Here is a 23,482-nt window from a genome sequence, read left to right on the forward strand (position 1 = left end):
GGGACACCATTCCAGAATAAAGTTATTTTTCTTCTTCTTCTTCTATTTCTTCCTCTAGGCAGGTCGACAGCTCTGTGGTTTCTGCCTGTTTCGAGTTTTGAGCATGTACCATTGGAATTCAAATCAAGACGGAAAATAACCTACGTATAAATCTACCATAGTCTGGCTATGTTGTATTTATAATATATATTCTTAATTGATATCCACTTTCTCATAATAAATCATTTTATTTGTATTAAACATAATTTTATGAAAGGGTGAAAAAAAAATATGGGAGAGAGATTTTGAGTTCATGTTACACAATTTTATTTACAATACATGGCACTATCAATAACAGTTCTACAATATTAAAAAAGGGTTGAAAAAAAATCACATTTTGTTCCTTAAAATTAATTTTTACACACGATCATTTTCAAATCATCAAAAAAGCTAAAAATAACAATAACAAATATGTTAAACATTTAGCCAAATGACTTTGAAGTGACTCAATATAATCTGCTTTAAATAAGAATTATTTATCTGGTTTCTCTTCTTTCTTTAATACATGAAAGTGTATTAATACGTCATTAATATATAAATTTGGCACATTTCATCATTTATAATCTTACAAGTATATTAATATTATTATAGAGAGCATTTTCAGTTTTGTTATTTTGCATTTTTCTTATTGCTGCTCCTGCAAAAGGGTTGTTTTTTCTTCAAACATCCCATAGACCGGGTTATCATAATTCACTCTCTGTAAAATAAAAATAAACATGATTTTCTCGACTAAATATGAGTTTGAGTAAAAATGAATAAATTCTTACCGAAGGAAGTTCGTCAGTGACCTCTAGATTACCCTCGTACATGGGATTCGTGATCTCGACATTCTCTCTAATCCTAGAGTGGTCGAAAGCCCTTCTTCTGGCCCTCGTTTTCACAAAATAGTACGTCAAACCCAACAGAAGTACTAATAGACCACATACAATTAGAAATATTAGGCCAATAGGCGTGGAAGAGTACGCCTCGGCGTGTTCACAGTTCGGCCCGTAAAAACCAAATGTGCACGCACAGCTTCCATCAGGTACACAAGCGCCACCGTTCTTACAGTCATTCTTGCACAAGTGGCATCGCTCACCGTGCCAACCTTTTGGACAGTGGCAGAACAACTTCGACCTCACCAGGTTGCAATAACCACCGTTTTCACAATATCCAATGCAAGGGTTGGGTGCGTTAACAGGTTCCTCACATTCTGTGCCTCCCCACTGTGTAGGGCAACTATAAAACAATAAGCAATTAAATTTTGTAGACTTTATTAATGTTATTAAAGATTATATTATTGGGTGTGTGCTTAAATATTTTAACTTTTCAGAAACAAAAATATCCATCTCAAAGTTAATTTAAATTTATCAGTATAGGCAATAAAATAGTAATAAATTATACTTATTCACTTCACAGTTAATTGTTAAAATTAATCAAATAATATAAACACTTATAGTTCTGATGATCTGTAGTACATGCTTCCCTGGTGAAACCCACTATCCACAACATTTCCCATTCACTGCATTTATTACTCGTGTAGTTGGTAATCATTTACTCCAAAACATTTTTGTCATAAATAAGCAAACTTACGGCAAATAGACAAAAAGTGGTATAGGTCCTCTTCCTCATCGAAATGACTTAGTAGTTTCTAGTTCCAAATATACATTTATTTTACAACTTAAAAAATATAAATTCCTTTGTTTTTTATAACGTCCTGCCAATGTTCAGGTAGCAGAAATATTCTCTTTTTGTAAATGTCTGATGACTTAGAGGAGAAGAAATCTACAATTTTCAGAGAGTTTTCATTCTAAGTCTCTACCTTTTAAGCATTTGTCTAGGGAGCAAAACAAATAAAAATTGGAAGGGGCTAAAGGTCAGGAGAGTATGGAGTATAACTGTTGTCAGCCTAACTCGGTGATTTTACTCTGAGTGGGCCTGGCATCGTCATGGTGAAACATGGTGTTGCGACTAGCCATCAGGGTAGACATTTTTCCTTCAACAGTGTCCCATGATGCCCTAAACTCTAATACATAGCTCTGGGCAAAGTGTACCTGCTTTCAGTTCCGGTAGCAGAAATATTTCCTTTTTGTCGAAGTCTGATGAGTTAGATGAGAAAATTTGTAAATCTGATTTTCAGAGCATTCTTGTTCAAAGATTCCCTACCTTTTAAGTGGTTGTCTAGGGAGCGGAACAAGTAAAAAATGAAAGTCACTAGGTCTGGAGAGTATGGAGGATGGGGCATTGTACCCCCAAGACGCACTAGCACATAACTCTCGGCACAGTATACCTCTACTGTAAGGGTTTGCTAAGTAATAGGTCCCAACAAATTATTCCTCAGATTTCCCACCAAACAGACAAAAGGACCGCATAGAATCATGCTCTTAACTTCAACAGCGGTGTTTTATTCTTCTTACCATTTTTGTAAAAGACCCACTCACTTCTCATCCCCGGTGATAAAAAATAAATCCTGATTTTTTTCTATCGTGAAGCAGTCATCCTTGTTCCTGAGGGATACAACACAACCTAGGGTTGGGATTCTTCTTTCTATTTTTGTGCGATGTGCCTGAAATCTCTTGTTAGCTCTGCTACAGATAATTTGTTCTGATCTTATGCCACTAATAAGTTGTCGCTTTTAATCTTGTTACCTTTACAAGGCTGGTCTTTGTGTTTCTTTCCATTACAAAAGCATCGGAACAGCTTTTGACACACATTCAAGTACTAGGTTATCACTGTAAATTCCACATAAATCTTAACAGGCATCCGCCGCTCTGTGCCTGAGATCAAACTTGTACAGCAAGCAATGCCACAAATGAATTTTATCTACTTCCATGTCGCAGTTTATTCTAAACTGACTTTTGAGATCATCTACCCCTTTTCTTATCAATATTTTCTCACCCTAGAGCTAATGGTACTGGCACGGAATATAGGATTACCTATATAAGTTTGAAAGCCGAAATTTGAAAAATGGAAAAATTTATGCACACACCCAATATTACTCTTCAGAATCAGCCAAACAAAAGTTAATGTTAAATGTAAGAGGAAAAGTCAATATTTGAGTTTTTAGTATGATGAAAAACTTATTACCTGCATATACTCTGTTGACCAATGGTGACGCAAGTCCCTCCATTTCTGCAATGACAGTGTTGGAGGCATTCTTTGGGTCGTACGTCTGGGCAGTTACACCCTTCTTTTTGTGGACACCAACAAGAGCAAAGGTCGATTTCGCATTGAGCACCACTGTACAGTGGTGGGCATGTGCAATTGGGCTCTGGTACACCCGGAGGGCAGATCCCCCCATTCTTGCAAAAACCGTTGCAAATATTGTGTTCGCACCGTTTGCCAGTAAAGCCTGGGAGGCATTTGCATACAGGGCCGGATTGCGTGAGTGTACAATTTCCCTAAAAAGTAAATATGTATGTGAGATAGAATGTGGTTAAATATTTTTAAAAAAATACATACATCGTTTCCACAGAAGTTGTGGCAGTTTGTAAGCTCACAGCGATCCCCGGAGAAACCAGGCGTGCAGTTACAAGCTTGTTTTCCTGTACTATCACGGAGACAAATCCCACCGTGTTGACACTGGAGCATGGGGCAGTGCTCACACCAAACACCTTTGAATCCGGGTAGGCACTCACACCTAGTCACATCGCCTACTTGCTTGCACTTCCCGCCATTCAGGCACAGTCCGTTGCAATCCTTAGTCGGAATTGTACACCTTGGCCCGGTCCATTCGCTCGGACAAATGCACTTAGGAAGCATATGCACTCTCGGGTTCAGTTCGCATCTGGCTTTATTCTTGCAATAGCCAGAGCAGATGAAGTGTTCGCAGCGCTTTCCCGTATACATCGGACTACATTCACAGGATACCCCATGATAATCGATTTTACATGTACCTCCTGCTAAGCAATAGTCATCACAGCTAGCTTTTATACACTCCTATTAAAAACAGAAATTATTTAAATTCAATTTTTTTAAAACAAAACCCGGAAATAAATGAATAACCTCTGAACCAATCTTCTTGGTATATCCTTCTGGACAAACACATGTAGTATTCTCAGGTCCTGAAAAAAGGCAAATCTGATCCACACCATTACAAACATCCAAGCAACGATTAATCACTGAAAAATAAAAATAAATGTTATGAAAAAATTAGAAAATGTTATTTATAAAAACTCATACATTCTCTTTGAGTTTGCTTTTGCATTATGAGAATTCGTGCCACCTTGCTCTGCTCTAATGTTGCCATAGTGGCGTTTGAACGTCCGAATTTATCAAATTTAAGCAGTAGTGGTTCATTATAAGCAGACATGTAGATATCTTTTTCAAACACCTCAATTCTATTCGGCTTGTGATTGTAGAGTGAATGTACTGTAATTATACAAATAAGGATTTATAGTAAATTAAAAAAATTATATTTTTATGCGCAACATTACCATTAATGGTGAATTTCTCCTTTCCATCTTGATTCATGCTCAAAATTGTTTTGCGTTTAACATCAGCAATGTAAATGCGGTGAGTGGCACGGTCTAGCGCGAGCGAAGTCGGCCAAACCAGCTCATCGCTTGTTTCTGTCGAAGCTAGAGTACGGAGATTTGAACCGTCCATATGCGCCGACATCACTTTTACTTCCCTTCCATACTCCACAATGAAAAACATTGTGCTGGAAAAATACAACTTGTTAGATTTAAAAGTTTCAAGATTTTATTACGCATCAATTCTACTGACCCGTTTTCAACGTCGAGCAACAAATCCCTCGGATGGCCAATATTTTTGAGGATTATTGCTTTCTGCTTCAAGCCGGGTACGTAAACGAAGATCTCCCGGTCAGAAGCAACATACAACATGTTAGTGACCCAATTAAAAGCAATACTTTTGAGCGGATATCCAGATGTTTGGTTATAAATCTCCATGAACGTATTATCCGATTTGTCATTGTTTTTCAAACTCATCAGCACGATGCTGTTTTCATATAAAATGAATATTGTATCTTTCATAAAATCGCCAGTAAGTGAAATTATTTTCGAATGCGTGTAGGAAGGTTGATCGATGGTTAGGGAACTCACCTAGTAAAATTAAAAATTATATTTGATTTAATTTGTTATAATCATGATTATTTGAAATATTTACCGGTTGAAATAGTTTGGAACGTCCCAACTTTCCTTTGGCTGTGTTCAATGTATGAATTTTGTCGTCGACCCCTAGAATAATGTATGCGGGGTCGCCCTTTGCAATGCATTCCTTGTCGACCATTGCATACCCTTCTACGCAGTGGCACAGTGAAGCCTTGCCTGGTTTTTCCACACACTTTTGTGAGCATGTCATTATGTCACATAACTGTAAAATAAAATTAAAAATCCTTTATTTAATGAAGGCCAGTTTGTTTTTCTTTTTTTTCGATTAGTGTTAATCCAATTTAAATAACTGTTTTAATTTTATAGGCAATATTTTAATAATGATTTTTTTTAATGTTAATAAGTTAAGTAAAGTTAAAGTGCTTTTAGACTCTATCAGGAATCTTATAGAATTCTTGATAAATAGTTAATTTGGGCTTAAATTATATTTAATTTAGAGCTACAAATGCACTATAATTACCCTAGTGCAAGTATAATAAATATTTTTTTTACGATTGAACCTCAACTTACCACAGTATGGCAGTTCTCCTCATCGCTTCCATCTGGGCAGTCCCTTAATGAATTGCATGTCAAGTTGCTGCTGATACAGTGTCCGCTTCTGCATTGGAACCCATTCGAAGGGCAATGCTTCTTAGTCTGGCAGCTTAGAGCGTTTTCATCCGAATAGTCGCCGCAGTCATTTGCCTCGTCGCACATTTTGAAAATCGGTACGCAACGATGATTGTCACAGCGGAAGCGGCTAGGCGGGCAGCTCCTACGTTCACACACTTTAACAGATTCGTCATTCCCATTGCTGCAATCCTCTTCGCCGTCACAAAGCCACTTCGAGGGTATGCAAAAATGACCGCAAGAAAATTCTTCTGATGGACATGTGACTGCTTGAGTGCAGTTCTTCTCATCGGAATGGTCTGGACAGTCTAAATCTCCATCACAAACCCAATCCCTACATTTAAAAAAAAGTTAACAGTTAAATTATTTTACATATTAATCTTTTGATAAAGGAAAAAGGTTGTAAGAAAAGACTTACTTAAAAATGCATACTGCGTTAGTAGCACAGTGGAACTCCTGTTCAGAACACTTAGTTGTACAAGCACTCTCATCAGAATGGTCCTCACAGTTGAAATTACCATCACATACTAGAGAAGAATGTATACAACGTCCGTTCTTACATCTAAACTCTGCCTCACTACAATTCCTCGGTGTACAATCTTTTTCATCACTGCCATCATCACAGTCTTCAGTACCGTCGCAACGCCAGCGGCCAGGAATGCATTGTGTACTCGTACATTTGAAATAAGTGGGGTCACATTTCATTTCGTCTACACAGGTTTTCGGCTCGTCCGAGCCGTCGCTGCAGTCTGCGCTTCCGTCGCAGAACCAGCTAGAAGGAACACAGCGTCCGTTACCACACCGGTGTTCCCTGTCTGAACACTGCCGGTTCTTACAGAACTCGACACGCTCGTCGCTCTTATCGCCACAATCGTCGGAATCGTCGCACAGCCAAACCTGTGGTATGCACTTCCCGGAATCACAGGCGAACTTGTCTCGTGCTGTACAATTAACGCGGCAATCGTACTCGTCATCACCGTTTGGGCAGTTTTTGACTCCATCGCATACAAGATTGTCAGGTATGCAATGAGCCGATGAATTTACATTCCCACTGCATTTAAATTGACTTGGAAGACATGTATACTAAAAAAAAAAATCATAGTAGACATTTATAATGACATTTTCTTAAATTTCTTTACCTTATCACAGTCCTTTTCATCACTATTGTCCCCACAGTTGTCAACACCATTGCAAATATCTGAAGGATGAGTACAATTACCATTAGCGCACTGTGATTCCCCCAGTCGGCAATTAAACGTTGGACAATCAGGCGGTTCATCTGAATTATCGCCACAATCATTCTAAAATTAAATTAAAAAATAAAATAAACAATCTTGAAATGTATTTTTGTTTAATTAATAACCTGTGTGTCGCATTGCCACCAGGAGTTGATACATTTGTAAGTTGTGGCACATTGGAATTGCGCAGTTGTACATGCTCCTACGCACTTCCCGTCCTCATTCAGTTTGAAGTTGTTGGGGCATGCACATGTCTTCCCACCTCCTGGAGTAAGAAGGCATAGAGCGCTGCAATTCCCATTGTTCTCGCAAGGATTGGGCACGACTGTAAGACAAATATTATTCAATCATATCATTAATTTTTCTTCGGCAGTTTGTTTTATTTGGTCTCGAAAATAAAAACAGGTAAATAAACAATAAATTACTCGATCAACAAGCTCAAAGCGCATAATAAAAGATACATTAAACAGGCACAGATTATTAATCAATTTTACCTGGTTTTTGTCTGAAAGGGTGGTATACATGAATGTCCATTGGTCTATGAATAGTAACATTAAGGCTCCTGCAATCGTCTTCCCCGTTCTTCTTACAAGATTCGATTGACTTCAGCTCCCAGTCAGTCCAATAGATGTAAGATTCAAAAACAGCAATGGCAAACACATGATGTAGCTTGAGATTAATATTTTTCGCTGAGAAAGAAAAAAAAAATGTTTAAGTCAATTTGTTTCATTGTTTTTAAATTACAGACACGTATATACAGAGGACATTGTCATTACAATCATAAGTAAATTTGACCAGTGTTTATTTGAACTTACACAAAATGCCTTAAACTTAATAATGAATAAGGGTTTAAATATAAGCCCCTCAAAGACAAGTATTGTTCCATTAACCAGGAAAAAGAAGTTTCTAACAATTTAAATCCTGCGAAATCAAAAATATAAGGCATTCCAAAGAAGTGACGAACCTAGGAATAAGGTTAACTGGAATGTTCACCTTAGGGCGAAGTGCACACAGAGCAATTTTTGTCAACTCGACAGATCGTTCTAAGCTGAAAGCTTGAAGCCTGTTGGCTCAATTCATGGTTTTACTGACAAGCAAGCAACACAGAGGTCATTTTGACCCGTCGTTCTGTTTTACCTGGTGTAGTTTAGACAGTATTTTGCTCTCCAGTCATACTTTGTAGTGGCCTGAGAAGCTTTAAGGCTTTGGGTAAAATAAGTGATGTTAGCAATGTTCTTCGTGCTTTTTAAATTTAATTTTGTTAATTGTACAGGCCAGATAAAATAAATAATACAGGCCTCAACAGTCAATTGAAGAAAAGCCAGCAGTTTGTGACAAAAAGTTTGTTGTTTGGTTTTATCTTTCCATTTTGCCCTCTTTTCAATAATTTTGTTGAATTGCTTTCAAAGTGCCACATTCAGTGATAGGTCAGAGAATAGATTTTTAACTATGTCGAAAAATTTTATGTAGCCAGCATTTGTTGGATGCTTTATTTCAACTGTCTGATGAATTTTTAATTTCTCCGTTTCCATTTTATTTTATTTTTTTCCCATACATCATAATTATCGCCTTCAAAAATTAATATTGTCAGCATTTGATTACGACAGATCAAGAGATTATGTCTAGAAGAAATAGAACTGACAGAGCATATCCCATGCAACTGCACTGTAATAGCTAGGGAAAGATTTTGGTACCTGGAAAAACCGTTCTTGAACCATATAAATTTTGAACCTATCTCTGAGAAGAATTCTTTACATCATTAAACAAAACAAATAACTTCCAGGAATCCATCTGCAGAGATTGGCACAATAGACTAAAGTTTAAGCGCTAAAGGAACAAATCCTACAACTCCATAAGTAAAAGGAGGAAAATGAAGAAAATTCATAGTCTCACCTCTGCTGTACAAAATCCTTATGTTTTTTCCATCGTAATCGGACTTAGCGATGTAATCTTGACGAGCATCAGCCCAATATAGGGCATGTGCTTCATAATCGAGTGTGAGAGCATTTGGCCAGCCAAGTCCTTCTTCAATGATTAATGTGCTTTGACTCCCATCCATTCCAGCTTTCCCGATGTGGGGTTTTTCAGACCAGTCGCTCCAAAATAAATACCTGGACATAAAATTGATAAAATCCATGCTTATTAAATGAAGGGTTTGACTTACCCTTCTTCTGGTAGAAGGACTATTGCTCTTGGATCACGAAGGCCTTCGGAGATCAATGTCTTTCTATAATTTCCATCTAGTTTGGAGACCTCAATTGTATCTGTACCTTTGTCGCACCAATAAAGGTTTCCGCCTACCCAATCAACTGCGATTCCATCTGGGCTTTGTAGTGTATTTGAATGGAGTTTCTGATGAAAAAATATAAAAATTAAAAAAATATATATATACAGGGTGTCCCAGTTCCTTCTGACAAAACTCAGGAAATCGATTCTACTCTTCGTATGGAGCAAGAAAATGCCCAGGAGAAAATTTTTGGAAAGTTCTCTATTTTGAAGATATTCGTCAATTTAGGTTTTTTCAACTTTTCACTACCTTACCACATAAAAACGCTTACAACTTCCAAAATGTTGAGACTACAACAAATCCAATTACACCATTTGAAAGAACGCTAAATTTGCTGTAAGATACTTCTTTGCAATAATCTGAATGACATAAAATGTTAGCCAATATCAGTTGGAACATGTCAAAATTACAAAATTTAAAATTTTGGTCATGATTGCACGTTCTACTGAGGTTACAAAAAAATACCTACAACTTGTCAAATTTCACAAAAACTTCTTCATCTAATATGCTTTACGTTGATATATCCAGGTTTTTAAATAACGTTCTAGTAGAGTTGAAAAATAACAATTGAATGTTCGAAAACGTGAGCTAAGGTAAATTTGAAGGGGGGTAGAAATAAATCAATTAGAACTCGCTTTGTAAAATAATATTAATATTAATTAATATTATTATCTTTCAGTAACACACCCTACCTGATACATTCTGTGATGATTATTGTTTAAACTTCGATCCCATCCAGCATTTTTCATTCAACCGGTCAAACAAGTGTCATTTTTATTTTACAAAGCGAGTTCTAATTGATTTATTTCTCCCCCCCTTCAAATTTACCTTAGCTCACGTTTTCGAACATTCAATTGTTATTTTTCAACTCTACTAGAACGTTATTTAAAAACCTGGATATATCAACGTAAAGCATATTAGATGAAGAAGTTTTTGTGAAATTTGACAAGTTGTAGGTATTTTTTTGTAACCTCAGTAGAACGTGCAATCATGACCAAAATTTTAAATTTTGTAATTTTGACATGTTCCAACTGATATTGGCTAACATTTTATGTCATTCAGATTATTGCAAATAGAAGTATCTTACAGCAAATTTAGCGTTCTTTCAAATGCTGTAATTGGATTTGTTGTAGTCTCAACATTTTGGAAGTTGTAAGCGTTTTTACGTGGTAAGGTAGTGAAAAGTTGAAAAAACCTAAATTGATGAATATCTTCAAAATAGAGAACTTTCCGAAAACTTTTCTCCTGGGCATTTTTTGCTCCAAACGAAGAGTAGAATCGATTCCCTGAGTTTCGTCAGAAGGAACTGGGACACCCCGTATAAGAAGAAGAATGTGAGCAGAATTAAAATTGATTTAATAATCTCTCACCTCAGTCTCATTTTTTCCTTCACATTTTCTTTGTATCTTTGAATTAATAGTTGTAACATCGCTCCAATACACACACTTATTCGCCCAATCAAAATCGAGAGCGACAGCATTAATCAAAGAATTGGTAAGGATGCTCATGTTTCCTCTCAAATCTAGCAACCGGATGTAGAATTTGTTGGTGAAGATGAGTTGCATCGGAATCGACGAATTAGCCTTGCAAGTATGACGGTCTGGACGGAGTATATAATCCTCTGCACAGGCACAGCTAAAGTTGCCGTGTTTATTAATGCACAACTGGTCGCAAAGTTGAACAACGTTCGGATCGTTACATTCATCAATGTCGATACAAGAATCTGGGTTCAAAGGGTGCACTGAATATCCTGGCCTGCACGAACATTTGTAACCGACAGGGAGGTCAGTGCAAATATGGGCGCAAGGCGGATTCAACCACGAACACTCGTTAACATCTAGAAATAAACAAATAAACGACAAAATTGAAAAAAAAAATTTAAAGGTAAATCCTCTGGAGATACTTACTACAACTGTCCTCATCGCTAAAATCACCACAGTTATTTTCACCATCGCAGAGAAGAGTGGTATTGATGCAAAGGCCATTCTTACATTCAAATACGTCTGTACCTGTGCAGCTTGTATTTTCTACAGAAAGTCCAAAAGTAAGAATTATTTTTAAATTGAAAAAAAATACCTTTCAATATTTGTGTAATTTTGTACAGTGATCATCTCTGATCATCAATTATCACATATTTTGTCTATATTTCAAACACCACAATATAAATGAGATCAAATTAAAATATTGGTGTGTGCATTTTTTTTTTAAATACATTATTACCTGCAAGCCCTGTTAGCTCCAGAATATGAAAAGCCCTATTGAAAGAGACTGATAATAAGGGATAGTTGATCCTAAAAATCTCTTTAGAATAAAATACAACACATATGGAAACAAATAAAATTCATTTGAGATAGTGCTTATACAATGAGTTCGATCTCTGGCATACCCTGTTGCAATTTATGTGGAATTTATGATAATAACATAGCAGCTATCATATCCATATCACAGATCAATCATTTGTTCTGACTCCATGACCGCTCTGCTTTCCATTCAAATGCTAGATCACTGCACTGTGGAAACAACCATCTGATTTATCAGATATTGAGACTCTCATATAAGTTGAAGTTTGAAGGAAAAATGGTTAATTTTTCTGGGTCAAAGCTCACGCAGGCTTCGTACACAACGAGCATGTCTATAAATTGGCTAAAGATGCGACCATTCATGGCGACTACCTCAATGCTTTAGTTCCCTATACGGATCTGCATCCTCATATTTCTACGAGAATAAATATATTCTGGCAAATGAAATGTTTCCACTCTGACAAGGGTGCGTTTTACGCCTATTTCCATGTCAGCCATCGTCCATGGTTTAGGAAGTATGATTTCCCGTGGGCTCAAATAACATCAATATGCCGCTTAAGAACGGGCCATGTCATTTGCGGAGCATATCTTCATCGATTTGAACTTAAGAATAATCCTAATTGTTTACTACGCAAAGAACCAGAAGATACCAAACATATCTTTGAGGTCTGCCCAAAGTACAAGTTCTCACGTAGACGATTACTTCAGGCAATTCAATATATTTGAACGAAAAACATCCAAGAAGTATCACTCAATGTGTGTCTGACCAAAGAGTCATATCACACAATCCAAATTTTGAGTTACATGGTGAAACGGAAAAAGTTGGGAACTCATGAATCATCCCTCAGAACAAGAAAGACTGCATGGCTAGTTGCATTTAGTACCGAATAAGAATGAATTAGAAGGGATTATTTCCTGTTTGTTCACTGGGGATGAGAAGTGAGTCTTTTACAAAAATATTAAACGCCATAGGACCACTTGCAAGAAGAATGAAATGCTGCCGTCAATGACAAGAGCAAGATTGTACCCTCTTAAGGTCTGTCTGTTTGGTGGATTACTCGAGGAATAAATTATTGGGATCTGTTATCACACAATCACCAAACCCTTACAACAGGGGTATACTGTGCCCGGAGCTATGTAGTGCAAATGGGGGGGGGAGTTCAGGCTGGCAACAAATGCCCCCACTCTCCAGACCTAGCCACGATTTTTACTTGTTCCACTCCCTAGACAACCTCTTAAAAGGTAGGCAATTTTTGAACAAAAATACTCTGAAAATCAGATTTGTCTCATCTAAGACTTTGACAAAAAGGTGATATTTTTGCGACCAGAATGTTGGAAATATGTTGACAAAAACCGAGTTTGACCTTTTTTTCTGAAAAAATTTATACACACACCCTATAACAGTCAATTTCATCCATTGATAACTCACTGCATTCCTTGTTGTCAATATCCTCATCAGAATTGTCACCACAATCATCAACGCCATTGCAGACCAGAGCAGAATTGACACACCGTCCGTTTCTGCATGCAAATTCCACATCAGCACAGTCTACGTCGATTGGACAAGTACTGGGTTCGTCTGACGCATCGTCACAATCGGTTTCACCATCGCAGAAATATTCATGGTCTATACACTTTCCGTTATTACACAGAAACTTAAGCGGAGGCAAGCATTCAGTGTCTTTGTGATTGCGTAGGCATTCTTCTTCGTCGCTGCCGCCACCGCAATCGTCAGAACCATCGCAGACCCAAGATGAAGGAATACACTTCCCAGTTCCGTTGCACTTGAATTCCGATTCAATGCATGATCTTTGAACTAAAAATATAATTTAAAACAGAATGTGAAATTGTTTTATTTCATTTCACTGGGCTTACTGCAAAACTCTTGCTCGTCGCTCCCATCCTGACAATCTTTTGTTCCATCGCAAGACCAGGCAATAGGGATGCAATCATTGTTCCCACAATTAAATTGATCATACTTACAAGGTATGTCTAAAAAATTGAAAATAATATTGACGATACAGATTTAGAAATATTTCTTTGAGCACTTACGGCAATCGTTTTCATCGCTTTTATCATCGCAATCTGGATCTCCGTCACAGACCCAATCCTTTTTGACACATCCTTTTCCATTCACACAGAGAAACATTAGCTCTTGATTACAATCCTGTTCTGCCTTGGGTACAATAGGTACATCTGTGCAATTCAACTCATCTGAATAGTCCCAACAGTCGTTCTGACCGTCGCAAATCCACGAAGGATGAATGCAAGCGGTTGTATTGGCACAATGAGTAAGAGGGATGTCCTTCGAGGAGACCACAACACAGGAAGTCTTAGCTGAAAACAATATAAAATATGACAACGATCATCGATAATATATTATTTATTACTTACGACAACCAATTTCATCAGATGCATCATCACAATCCGGATCGCGATCACAGCGTGAATGCATAGGGATGCATCTATCCGTACACTTGAAGTGTGTCACTAAAATTACAAATTTGAAAAGTGTTAACTGTGTTGTTTTAATCGGTTAAATAAAACAATAACATACCTGGATCACAAGGACAATTCGCTTCATCAGATCTATCTTCACAGTTATTAACACCATTGCAAACAAATTCATTCATAATGCAACGTCCGCTGGGGCACTGGAAATATCCTTCCTTGCAAGTCCTGCTTTCTGCAATAGCAAATACAACGATTACAATTATGACGCTAAAGTTGACCACGGATTTAATTAAATACCACAATAGTTATCAGCTTCATCGGCAAAATTTGGACAATTCTGAATGCCATCGCAAGTAAGGTTGTATGGAATACAAGCGTTATCACCGCAGTTGAATTGGTGTTCTGTACAGTTGCTGCTAGATTCTTCAATACACATTTTGCCTAAGAAGAAATACATCTTAACATATCAAGAAATAATTTAAACATAGTAAATGTTTCATCTAAATATAAAACAATTACCTCCTTTATCAAGTACATATCCTTTATCACAAAAGCAATGGATATTATTGTCATCGTTTAGCCTACAATGACTCGAGCAACCTCCGTTCAAAACTCTACATGGATTATGATAGCCTAAAATACAATAATAAATTAATAAAAATGGGCTATTATGTTATGTAAGTTTTGAAAATGTTGAAAATGTATATACAGTCATAACTGGTGTTCGAAACAGCAGCAATGCCCATTGGTCTTGAATCATACTTCCTCATCATAACACGATTTGCACCGGTCAATTTGTCGGCCCTGAATATGGCCTGGACAGACCAATCACTCCAGAAGACGTAATCACCATGTACTGCCATTGCAAATGGATGTTGCGTGTTTGCCAAGGATAGTACTATACGGTGCATCCCGTTGTAATCACAACGCTCGATCTTATCTAGACGAGCATCAGCCCAATACAGCCGTTGAGCATAGTGGTCCAAAGCAATCGCATTTGGCATTCGAATTTCAGTCGTTATAATCGATTCCTTCATTCGACCGTTTGTAAACGCGCGTTGGATGCTCGGACGATTGTTGTTCCAATTAGTCCAGTACAGTCGTCTAAAATTATTGCAAAAATAAAAAAAAAATTAATATTGGATGGTTCACAAATTTACATACTCTCAGACAGTCAGGAGACCATAAAGGTACTAAATGTTTATGCTTTCAACTTTAAACATATCTGGCAGTGCTTAAATTGCCTAATGGCTCTAGGAAAATACAACAAGATTACTTTAAAGTGGGTTCCTGGACATGAAGGTTGGAAATGAACTAGTCGAAAAAAGGGGTAGCTGTCTCACCCAAGGGACCAGAAAAAGGTCCACTAAAGTGTGTTTTAAGTTGGCTCGAGAAAGAAAAACTCAAGCATTGGACCAAAGCACTAGGTGAGGCTAAGTTATTTATATAAATCTCTCAAAAAGGAATGGGAAAGAACTCTTCACGCATGAATATTTGAACATGCCATCATCAGTAGGAACCAGAGACATCAGCATATATCCTTTGTGAAGGTGAATCACTTTGGTAAAGCAATGCTCATACCAAAAGAGGTAGGTACGTGAAGAGGAAAATGCTTATGCTTAAAGGAATAAATTGCACTTTCTAATGTATGGTTATAATTTATAAGGGTTTCCACAATAAATCTATATATGTCACAGCAGATGAAAGGATTTTTAAAATATTTATTCAACCCTCCCAAACCTTAAAAAAATAAAAAATAAAAAAATGGATTGTTTATAATACTTACAAGCTACAAGGGTCAACTGCAATTCCTCTGGGCTTGTCATCTTTCAAAAGAGTGATGATCACTTCTTCCTTTTTGTTTTCATCTTGTTTCATCAGCGACTTCTTTAAAATAGAAGAAACGGCTGTATTGCAGGTCCAGTAAAGAGTATTTTCAACAGGATTGTAAGCTATTCCCTCTACACTGCCCTGACCGCTCGCTATCGTCCTCTGGTTGGTACCGTTGAAGAAAACCGCATTTATGATACCCTTTTGAATGTCCGAGTAAAAAAGTGTGGATGTCTCGTAGTCGAAAGCAAGCCCGATAGTGTTGCGCATCATCAAGGTGGATTTGATAGGTGGGATCGGCGAGTTGTGATCCGGGTCACCTACCATGTGTAACGATTCAATCCGGTTTACAAGTGAAAACACCAAAAATTCTTTATACTCTGAAAAAAAAATCAATAACAAAACGCCAATTAAAAATAAATTGCATAACGCAGGGAAAACAAATCTCACCATAGCACTTATATCTGAAAGAGAGGCCATGTGAACACACACAAACAGCATCGTGGCCATTAAACAGGCATAGTTCTTCACAATGGTGTTTACCACGCTCGCAAGGGTTCGTACCGTTGTACTTTGGCTCCTTCGACACGACTACCAAATCTCTAAGCGAATCAGTAAGGTTTGCTCTGATAGTTTTTGGCGGCTCTTCCATCGTCAAGTCCAGCATCTTTATACTTCCATTCTCAAAACCTGAACTGTAATAAATGTTATTAATTACACAACACATTATTTTTTATTTTAAACATTAAAACTCACGGTTCAATCCAATAAATTTTTCCAGCATGGTAGGTAAGAGCAAGTGGTGCTGATATATTAGAAATTACTGTTATTCTCAGTTCATTATCATAGCTGATACCATGGATTGCATTTGTATTCGATTCGCAGTAATAGATCATGCGATGCTGCAAAACAATTTTCAAATTTTTTTAAACTATTACTATTTTTCACTAAACTTCATTTTAAACGTTAAAAGCGTCAAATTTACCTCGATATCGAGTGTGATGCCATGGACGTGCCTGAACTGCAATGTAGCGACTACACGCTGGTCTTCCCCGTCGAGTTGGGCCTGGCATATAAGGCCGGTTTTCCCGTTGTCAGCCCAAAAAAGTTTTCCGGCATAAGGGTCGACCCTCAGCGATCTGGGTGACTCAAGGTACCGTTGTATAACAACTCGGCGATGCGTTCCATTCGACGCCACTGAGGCTACAAATATCACTTTGAACTTCGGGTCAATCCAGTAGATATTTCCAGCTACCCAGTCTACTGCTATGCCTATTTTAAATTTAAATAAATTATAATTAAATTACATTCGTCTTTTTAAGGAAGAATTTTGAACAAAATATCACACAATTTAATAAAAATTCAGTTTTAACTATTAACTGTATTATAAAAATTTTAAAAAATTAATTTTTCATTTAATTTATTGAGGGGAACGTAGTTTTTTTTTTTTACTTTAAATTCAAACAGATAATTTTTAACAAGTTTTTATTTTTAATCAATGATGTAATCACCCTCGTTATCATCAACCTTTTGCCATCTAGTATGCAAATTTTCAATGCCAGACTGTTTTCGAGCAAAATATCTAGAAGTGACATTTTAGACATCATCCAAATTTTCAAATTTTTTGCCACTTAAAAATTATTGTAGCGATCAGAATAAATGGAAATCAGGCAAGTATGAAGGGTGAAGCAATACTCCTACCCCAATTCATTAATTTTTCCAGGGGTCATCTTGCACAGTACAATGTTGCACTACCCTGCGGATACTCCACCAATACACGAAAGCGCCTTTTTGGGATGTAAACCTGGCTTAAGTGTACTGTGTGGCGATTTATTCATAGAGAACCACTGCCATTTCTGTTTTTGGATTAATGTAGAAGACCCATTTTTCATCTCCAATGATCAAGCGAACAAAAAATGCTTCTGTACTGTGCCGCTGAACCAATAAGTTGTATGCGGTGTCCTTTGGACCCTAACACCTGCTCTGCTTACTTTACCAATCTGATGCAAATGTTCTTGGATGGTCGACCAAGGTTGGTTATGAGTGTCTGATAATTCCTCAAGTATCTGACCCAGATTTGTTTCCACTTTCACCCTTAACATGTCAATGTCTAAAATCGTTGGTCTTTCTGATCGATACGAATTAAAAATATCAAAATTACCGGATTTAAACTTAGAAAACCACCTTTGCATTTACAAACGACTAATGCACTTGAATAACATCTTGAGTGTTTTTGGTAGCAACTGTTGCGTTGAGAAACTCAAAAAGCAAACAATACCGGACATGTACTTCTTCTCTTATTTGGCTGACCATTTCACCATAAATTTTGAAAAAAATTTAAGATTTAATTATTTATGAGTAAATGAAGTCGTTCTAACCTTAAAATATCTTTGCATGCCTTTGAAGTACACAATCAGCTGATAAATGACAAGCAAATACTGACATGGACAGAAACGACATTACTTTCTGGTCCCCCCCAATACATTGAATTACTATTTTCAATAATTGATTTTTAAGTTACCTGAAAGCAAGTCTGTTGCCATCGAATCAGGAATTTCTTGATTTCCTACTAAGACATTCCTTCCTGTGCCATCCCTCTTTATCCTAGTGATTGTTCCATGATCTGAGTCTGTCCAGTATATGTAATCATCGACTGAAAAATATTTTCAAAATAATTATCATTCAAACTGATGATCGTCGATGATTACTAACTTGGATCATAATCGATGCTAGATGCCATGGACACCCTTGAAATAGGAGGAAGGACTTCTTTATCTTGTTCTCCACTCTTGAGAGAAACGCCCTGTATTTCGTAGTTGATAGAATAAATGACAACATCATCTATAGATGAGCAGCTGACTGGTTCTGATTCATTTTTGACAAATCCCACAGCGCACGGGCAGACTCTTGAAGTAGGCGAAACAGGAAGGCAGAGCTGCTGGCACTTACCATTTTTGTCCGAGCATGCATTTTTCCCTGTCTGTGTATATGGGTTGAATATTTTTATTGATGTCGCATTTCCTAAAAATCAGTTTATGTTTAAAAAATCACATTTCCACTAAAAGAAGATTGTACTTTAAAAACTAACCGGTATTATTAACTAAGACATTCTGTATAGCACCATCAGCCCAGACAGCGACACTATCGTTAATAAGAAGATAGAGTTTCCCTATGTAAAATGTTACTGCTTTTGGTACGCTGTTTTCAGGCAGCGTAATGTTGCTCAGTTTTCTCGTCGAGAGGTCGACCATTTGCACTGTCTTTGTTGCTGTATTCACCCAGTACATTTGATTTGCATTGAGATCTATTGTGAGGGACCTGGCACCTCCAATCAAATTATGATTATCCATATGATCACTGACCACATATTTTCCCGTTGCGTCCATATTCGCACCGTAAATATAGCATTCGGTATGGTTTAACTGCTCTATCCAGTATATTTTTCCATTGATCGGATGAACACATATAGAAGTTATCATCTAAACAAAAGGAATTTTTCATATGCACAGATTGAACGAAACATTTTTTCAGAAAAATTAGGTTTAGAATACTACTTGCAAATTATTCTACTTACGTCATCAACAGTCCCTTGATTTGGTGAAGTGTATATTCTAGTGAAGTACTCCCCTTGAAGGTTTGTCGCGACTATTTTGAGTCTGTTGTCCTCACGGGAGGATATAAACATGTTCTTCGAAATCCAATCGATTGCGAAGCCATACGGGGTAGTGATTCCAGTATCGACGACTGTTTTAGATACGTGTTTAGAAAGCTGAGATGATCGTATAATCCCAGAAGGAGATTCAGCCCAGTAAATGACTCTTGGCTCGGCGACAAAATCCACTTCCGAAGGATTAGTGAGAAGTGGGAGAGTTATAGTTGGTATTGTGCTGTGATAAGGAGTTATTAAATCTAACCCTCGTATCTCGGAGGAACTCACAACAAGAAGGATGACATCGTTATCTAGAAAAACAAAAAAATTTATATATATTGTAGAATTAGACAAACAAGAATAACACTTACCTACACATGTGACATTATCTTTATCAAGACGCATGACATGAGGACAAGCACAGCTTCTTGTAAGATTAAGCCCGATAAGACACAAGTGGGAACAGTTCCCATTGTTCGTTCCGCAGGGGTTAAACTTCGGCTTGGGCTGCCGGTCCGGGTGAACTGTCTGGATGTCAAACGGCTGTGTGAGCGTCCGTTGTACGACCATTATTTCACTGCCATCCTCCTTCGGCCCGCGTAACACGGAATTGGACCGCCAATCAGTCCAGTAGACGTGGTCGCGGAATAAAGTGATAGCAAATGGGTGTGAGAGCAGTTCATGGCCTCTTACCACCTCATGGTGTCCAGTGCCATCATAGTTCACCCGATGGATTGAATCAGATCTATATACATATTCAAATTTAATATATTGTGAAAAAGTACTTCAAAAATCAATTGCATTACCTAGCATCTACCCAGTAAACCCGCATTTCATCATAGTCTAGGGTAAGTCCATTCGGCCAAGCCCCACCATGATATAACTCTTGAATTTTTACAATAACCTTTCTGTGTTCTCCTGTCATGGCGCATGATTCTATACGGGGATATTTAGAATCCCAATCAGTCCAGAAAAGTAAGCTAAACAAATATATCTGTAATTTTAAGTCATAAATTATTTAAACTGCTTGATAATTACCCATATCTAGGATCGAGAGCAATTGCTCTCGGGCTTTCCATGTTTCCTGCGATAAGTGCACGTCTGTAACTTCCATTCAATTTGGCAACTTCTATCTGGTCTAAATTACTCTCGACCCAGTAAAGATTTTCACCGACCCAATCAACGGCGAGGCCTTCTGCGGTCTTCAGCCCAGTGTGTACCACAACTTCAATGCTCCCGATTGCTATAACAATAAAAGGTTTTAAATTTCCAAATTGAAATACATATTTTGTGATCGCAAAGCAAAACAAAAACTTACTTCCAGAAATTATTGAACCTCGATAAATCTTATCGTCAATTACATCCGTCCAATAAATAGTGTCACCTTTTTCACCATGGAAAAAATCTAAGGCGATTGTATTTTTTAGACTGGAAATAAGAGGGCGGACTGAAAGAGTTATCAAATCCAGACTGCGTATCTCATGACGATTGCTGAATATCAAATATGGCTTTACAGTTTCTGAGGGCATATTTATTCAATTATTAATACATGTAAAAGAGTATTTAAAATGTATGAAATCAAATTGTACCGTGTTTATTTAGGAAGCAGAAAATTGAGTCACACCCTGCACTTTCAGTACAGTAAGGACCAGTAGGAGTCGGGAAGCAAGGTGCTTTACCACATCGCCCTGGGCATTGGTTTTCACCTTAAAACATAAAGAAATTATTTATTAAAGGGAACTGCTGGCTTGAGAAGAGAGAATAAAAACGAGACAGGGAGGGAGAGAGAGAGAGAAAGAAGATTGCAACAATTTTTTTTTTAAATTAAAGTTTAATAACACAAGTTTTCTTAAAGTTTGTGAAATTTTATCCCTTTTTGATATAAAAAAATCTATTCTTTTATCTGTCTCTATTAATATCTGTTAACAATATTCAGCAAGAAGTAGCTTAGTAAAAACGTAAAAATTAGCTGAGTTGTCAAATTTGAGAGATTTGAATTTCAGTTGGTTTCACATGGTCAGACAATATTTCATTCATGTCGTGATCCTTTTTAAACAGGAAAAACGTTCCACTGGAAAGTGAAATTTGACAGAAGCAGTGCACGGTTGGTTAAAAATGGTGGAAAAAAATAGAGATGGATTTAATTATTACCCCAAAGATGGACAGTGTTAGAAAATAGATCCAGGTATTAAATTAACATTTACAAATACCTTGAAAACTCTTTTGTTACAACATAGCATGGCTGCGAGAAAGAAATTGGATTTAAAGGAATGAAAAATGCTTATAAATTTGTTACTCTTCTTTGTCAGTTATTGACTTTAGATTTCTTTTCAGGAATTATTGACTTCAATAAAAGAAACCCAAGAAATATGAAAAAATCCTTAGTTATAATATTGAAAAATATATATACCACATAAGAGTGATTCATCGCTCTTATCCATACAATCGTAACGCCCATCACATTGTAGTTTCAACTCAACACAGCGTGTTTTGTTGTCACAAATCCAATCAGTTTGATTGCACATCACCATTTCCGTTTCATTCAGCTTTGCTTCAAACTCTAAAAGAATACCCGCATGAAGTATCCGCTTTTCAGGTTAACATATCGAGTACTTACCACATACGATTTCATCATAGCCGTCAGGGCAGTCGACATGTTTGTCGCATTTTTTATTGATATCAATGCATGTGCCATTGCCACAGAGGAAGCCGTGTGTACAGAATGGATCAGAGCAGGAACGTTCATCCCACCCGCTCTCGCAATCCTGCCAGCCATTACAGGCCTTGTTGTTTGGAATACATTTATCTTCAGGTACACAGTAAAACTAAAAAACAAAAAAGAAACTTTCAACTTTCGTGTATCGCTTTTTTTTAATACATTAACACATACATCATTTTTTCCACACTTTTCATTGCATCCTTTTTCGTCCGAGCTGTCCCCGCAATCATTTTCACCATCGCAATAGTATTGGGGTGATATACAAACACCATTGGCGCATGTGAACATAATAGGAGGACAAGTTCTGTTGCAATCCACTTCATCGCTATTGTCACCCGGCCCACAGTCAAATTGACCATCACAGAACCATTCCTTAAAGATACATCTTCAAAAAAAAATTATATTACTAGAAATTTAGGAGATTGTTAATTTTCATTTCAAACATATTTGAACATATCATATCATGCAGTGTAGCTACTTTTGCTTTAATACTCATCATAGCCAGTGTTGAGAAACAAAGCATGTGGAATTTGCATCAAAACTTATTAAACACACAGGAAATAAACAAATTTTTATTCAAGCTATGGATCGACAAACACATAGTTGCAGATTTTACGTTTTTTTTTTTCCTCAAACCACAATTGTTTTGTGAGAATTCTTCATAAGCCCTGTAAGGTATTGAACCTGTAGTTTGGTCGCTTCCGATCATTCTTGATCTACCTATCCTCACTGTTTTGGTCTGTCAGATATATTTACATATATATTTTCTTTAGTCGGGCCCCTTTTATATGTACATCATGAGATGTATTATCTTGAAGCATTAAGTCTGGGCTTTTATGCAAAACTGAAGGCAATAGTTTAGAAAAAAAACTTTTTATCAAAATCTTGAATAAAATTTGGTATAGCACAGAATGCCTGTCATAAATGCAGAAATGTTAATTTGATGCTAATGAGTAACTAGTGTTTAAAATTTGTTTAAAATATTAATTTTAAAAACTAGTTTTAATTTAGCTAAATAAAAAATTTCAGTAGAATTGCAATTTCCAAAATTTATAACTTGGTCGTCTTTGAATATATTATTTGCCAACTTTAGTGGTTGTGTCAACACAGAAAATTACATAATGGTGTGTTTCTTAAAAACAAAATTAAAGATCACATGCAGATCAGGATCATCTGAGAAGCTACAGGTACTTTACAGCTACTTTTCAGACCTTAACACATATGATACGGAAATCAATGTCAT

General features: G+C 36.9%; 1 protein-coding gene across 1 annotated transcript in view; it reads right to left on the bottom strand.

The window, feature by feature from the left end:
* Window positions 1–282: 282 nt before the first annotated feature.
* LOC106662156 (low-density lipoprotein receptor-related protein 1) overlaps window positions 283–23,482 on the bottom strand; it is a 37,754-nt gene continuing 14,554 nt past the window's right edge. The window contains exons 11-52 of the mRNA XM_014385996.2: window positions 22,411–22,624; window positions 22,138–22,345; window positions 21,931–22,080; window positions 21,110–21,226; window positions 20,839–21,039; window positions 20,559–20,763; window positions 20,327–20,500; window positions 19,892–20,265; window positions 19,446–19,831; window positions 18,960–19,350; window positions 18,584–18,892; window positions 18,393–18,524; window positions 16,857–17,143; window positions 16,628–16,773; window positions 16,322–16,566; window positions 15,828–16,251; window positions 14,751–15,145; window positions 14,561–14,674; window positions 14,339–14,482; window positions 14,145–14,273; window positions 13,982–14,077; window positions 13,640–13,924; window positions 13,463–13,579; window positions 13,017–13,403; window positions 11,195–11,314; window positions 10,658–11,124; window positions 9,165–9,352; window positions 8,894–9,111; window positions 7,495–7,689; window positions 7,126–7,325; window positions 6,902–7,063; window positions 6,181–6,845; window positions 5,664–6,096; window positions 5,149–5,355; window positions 4,747–5,084; window positions 4,455–4,681; window positions 4,201–4,389; window positions 4,024–4,139; window positions 3,481–3,957; window positions 3,106–3,419; window positions 807–1,257; window positions 283–736 (exon numbers count right to left, since the gene is read on the bottom strand). Coding sequence (XP_014241482.1) covers window positions 665–736; window positions 807–1,257; window positions 3,106–3,419; window positions 3,481–3,957; window positions 4,024–4,139; window positions 4,201–4,389; window positions 4,455–4,681; window positions 4,747–5,084; window positions 5,149–5,355; window positions 5,664–6,096; window positions 6,181–6,845; window positions 6,902–7,063; window positions 7,126–7,325; window positions 7,495–7,689; window positions 8,894–9,111; window positions 9,165–9,352; window positions 10,658–11,124; window positions 11,195–11,314; window positions 13,017–13,403; window positions 13,463–13,579; window positions 13,640–13,924; window positions 13,982–14,077; window positions 14,145–14,273; window positions 14,339–14,482; window positions 14,561–14,674; window positions 14,751–15,145; window positions 15,828–16,251; window positions 16,322–16,566; window positions 16,628–16,773; window positions 16,857–17,143; window positions 18,393–18,524; window positions 18,584–18,892; window positions 18,960–19,350; window positions 19,446–19,831; window positions 19,892–20,265; window positions 20,327–20,500; window positions 20,559–20,763; window positions 20,839–21,039; window positions 21,110–21,226; window positions 21,931–22,080; window positions 22,138–22,345; window positions 22,411–22,624 — 10,669 coding nt within the window. The 3' untranslated portion in view covers window positions 283–664. The remainder of the gene's footprint in view (window positions 737–806; window positions 1,258–3,105; window positions 3,420–3,480; window positions 3,958–4,023; window positions 4,140–4,200; window positions 4,390–4,454; window positions 4,682–4,746; window positions 5,085–5,148; window positions 5,356–5,663; window positions 6,097–6,180; window positions 6,846–6,901; window positions 7,064–7,125; window positions 7,326–7,494; window positions 7,690–8,893; window positions 9,112–9,164; window positions 9,353–10,657; window positions 11,125–11,194; window positions 11,315–13,016; window positions 13,404–13,462; window positions 13,580–13,639; window positions 13,925–13,981; window positions 14,078–14,144; window positions 14,274–14,338; window positions 14,483–14,560; window positions 14,675–14,750; window positions 15,146–15,827; window positions 16,252–16,321; window positions 16,567–16,627; window positions 16,774–16,856; window positions 17,144–18,392; window positions 18,525–18,583; window positions 18,893–18,959; window positions 19,351–19,445; window positions 19,832–19,891; window positions 20,266–20,326; window positions 20,501–20,558; window positions 20,764–20,838; window positions 21,040–21,109; window positions 21,227–21,930; window positions 22,081–22,137; window positions 22,346–22,410; window positions 22,625–23,482) is intronic.

The sequence above is a fragment of the Cimex lectularius genome, unplaced genomic scaffold, assembly GCF_000648675.2.
Source record: "Cimex lectularius strain Harlan isolate CLEC.00 unplaced genomic scaffold, Clec_2.1 scaffold3, whole genome shotgun sequence".
Taxonomy (NCBI): Eukaryota; Metazoa; Arthropoda; class Insecta; order Hemiptera; family Cimicidae; genus Cimex; species Cimex lectularius.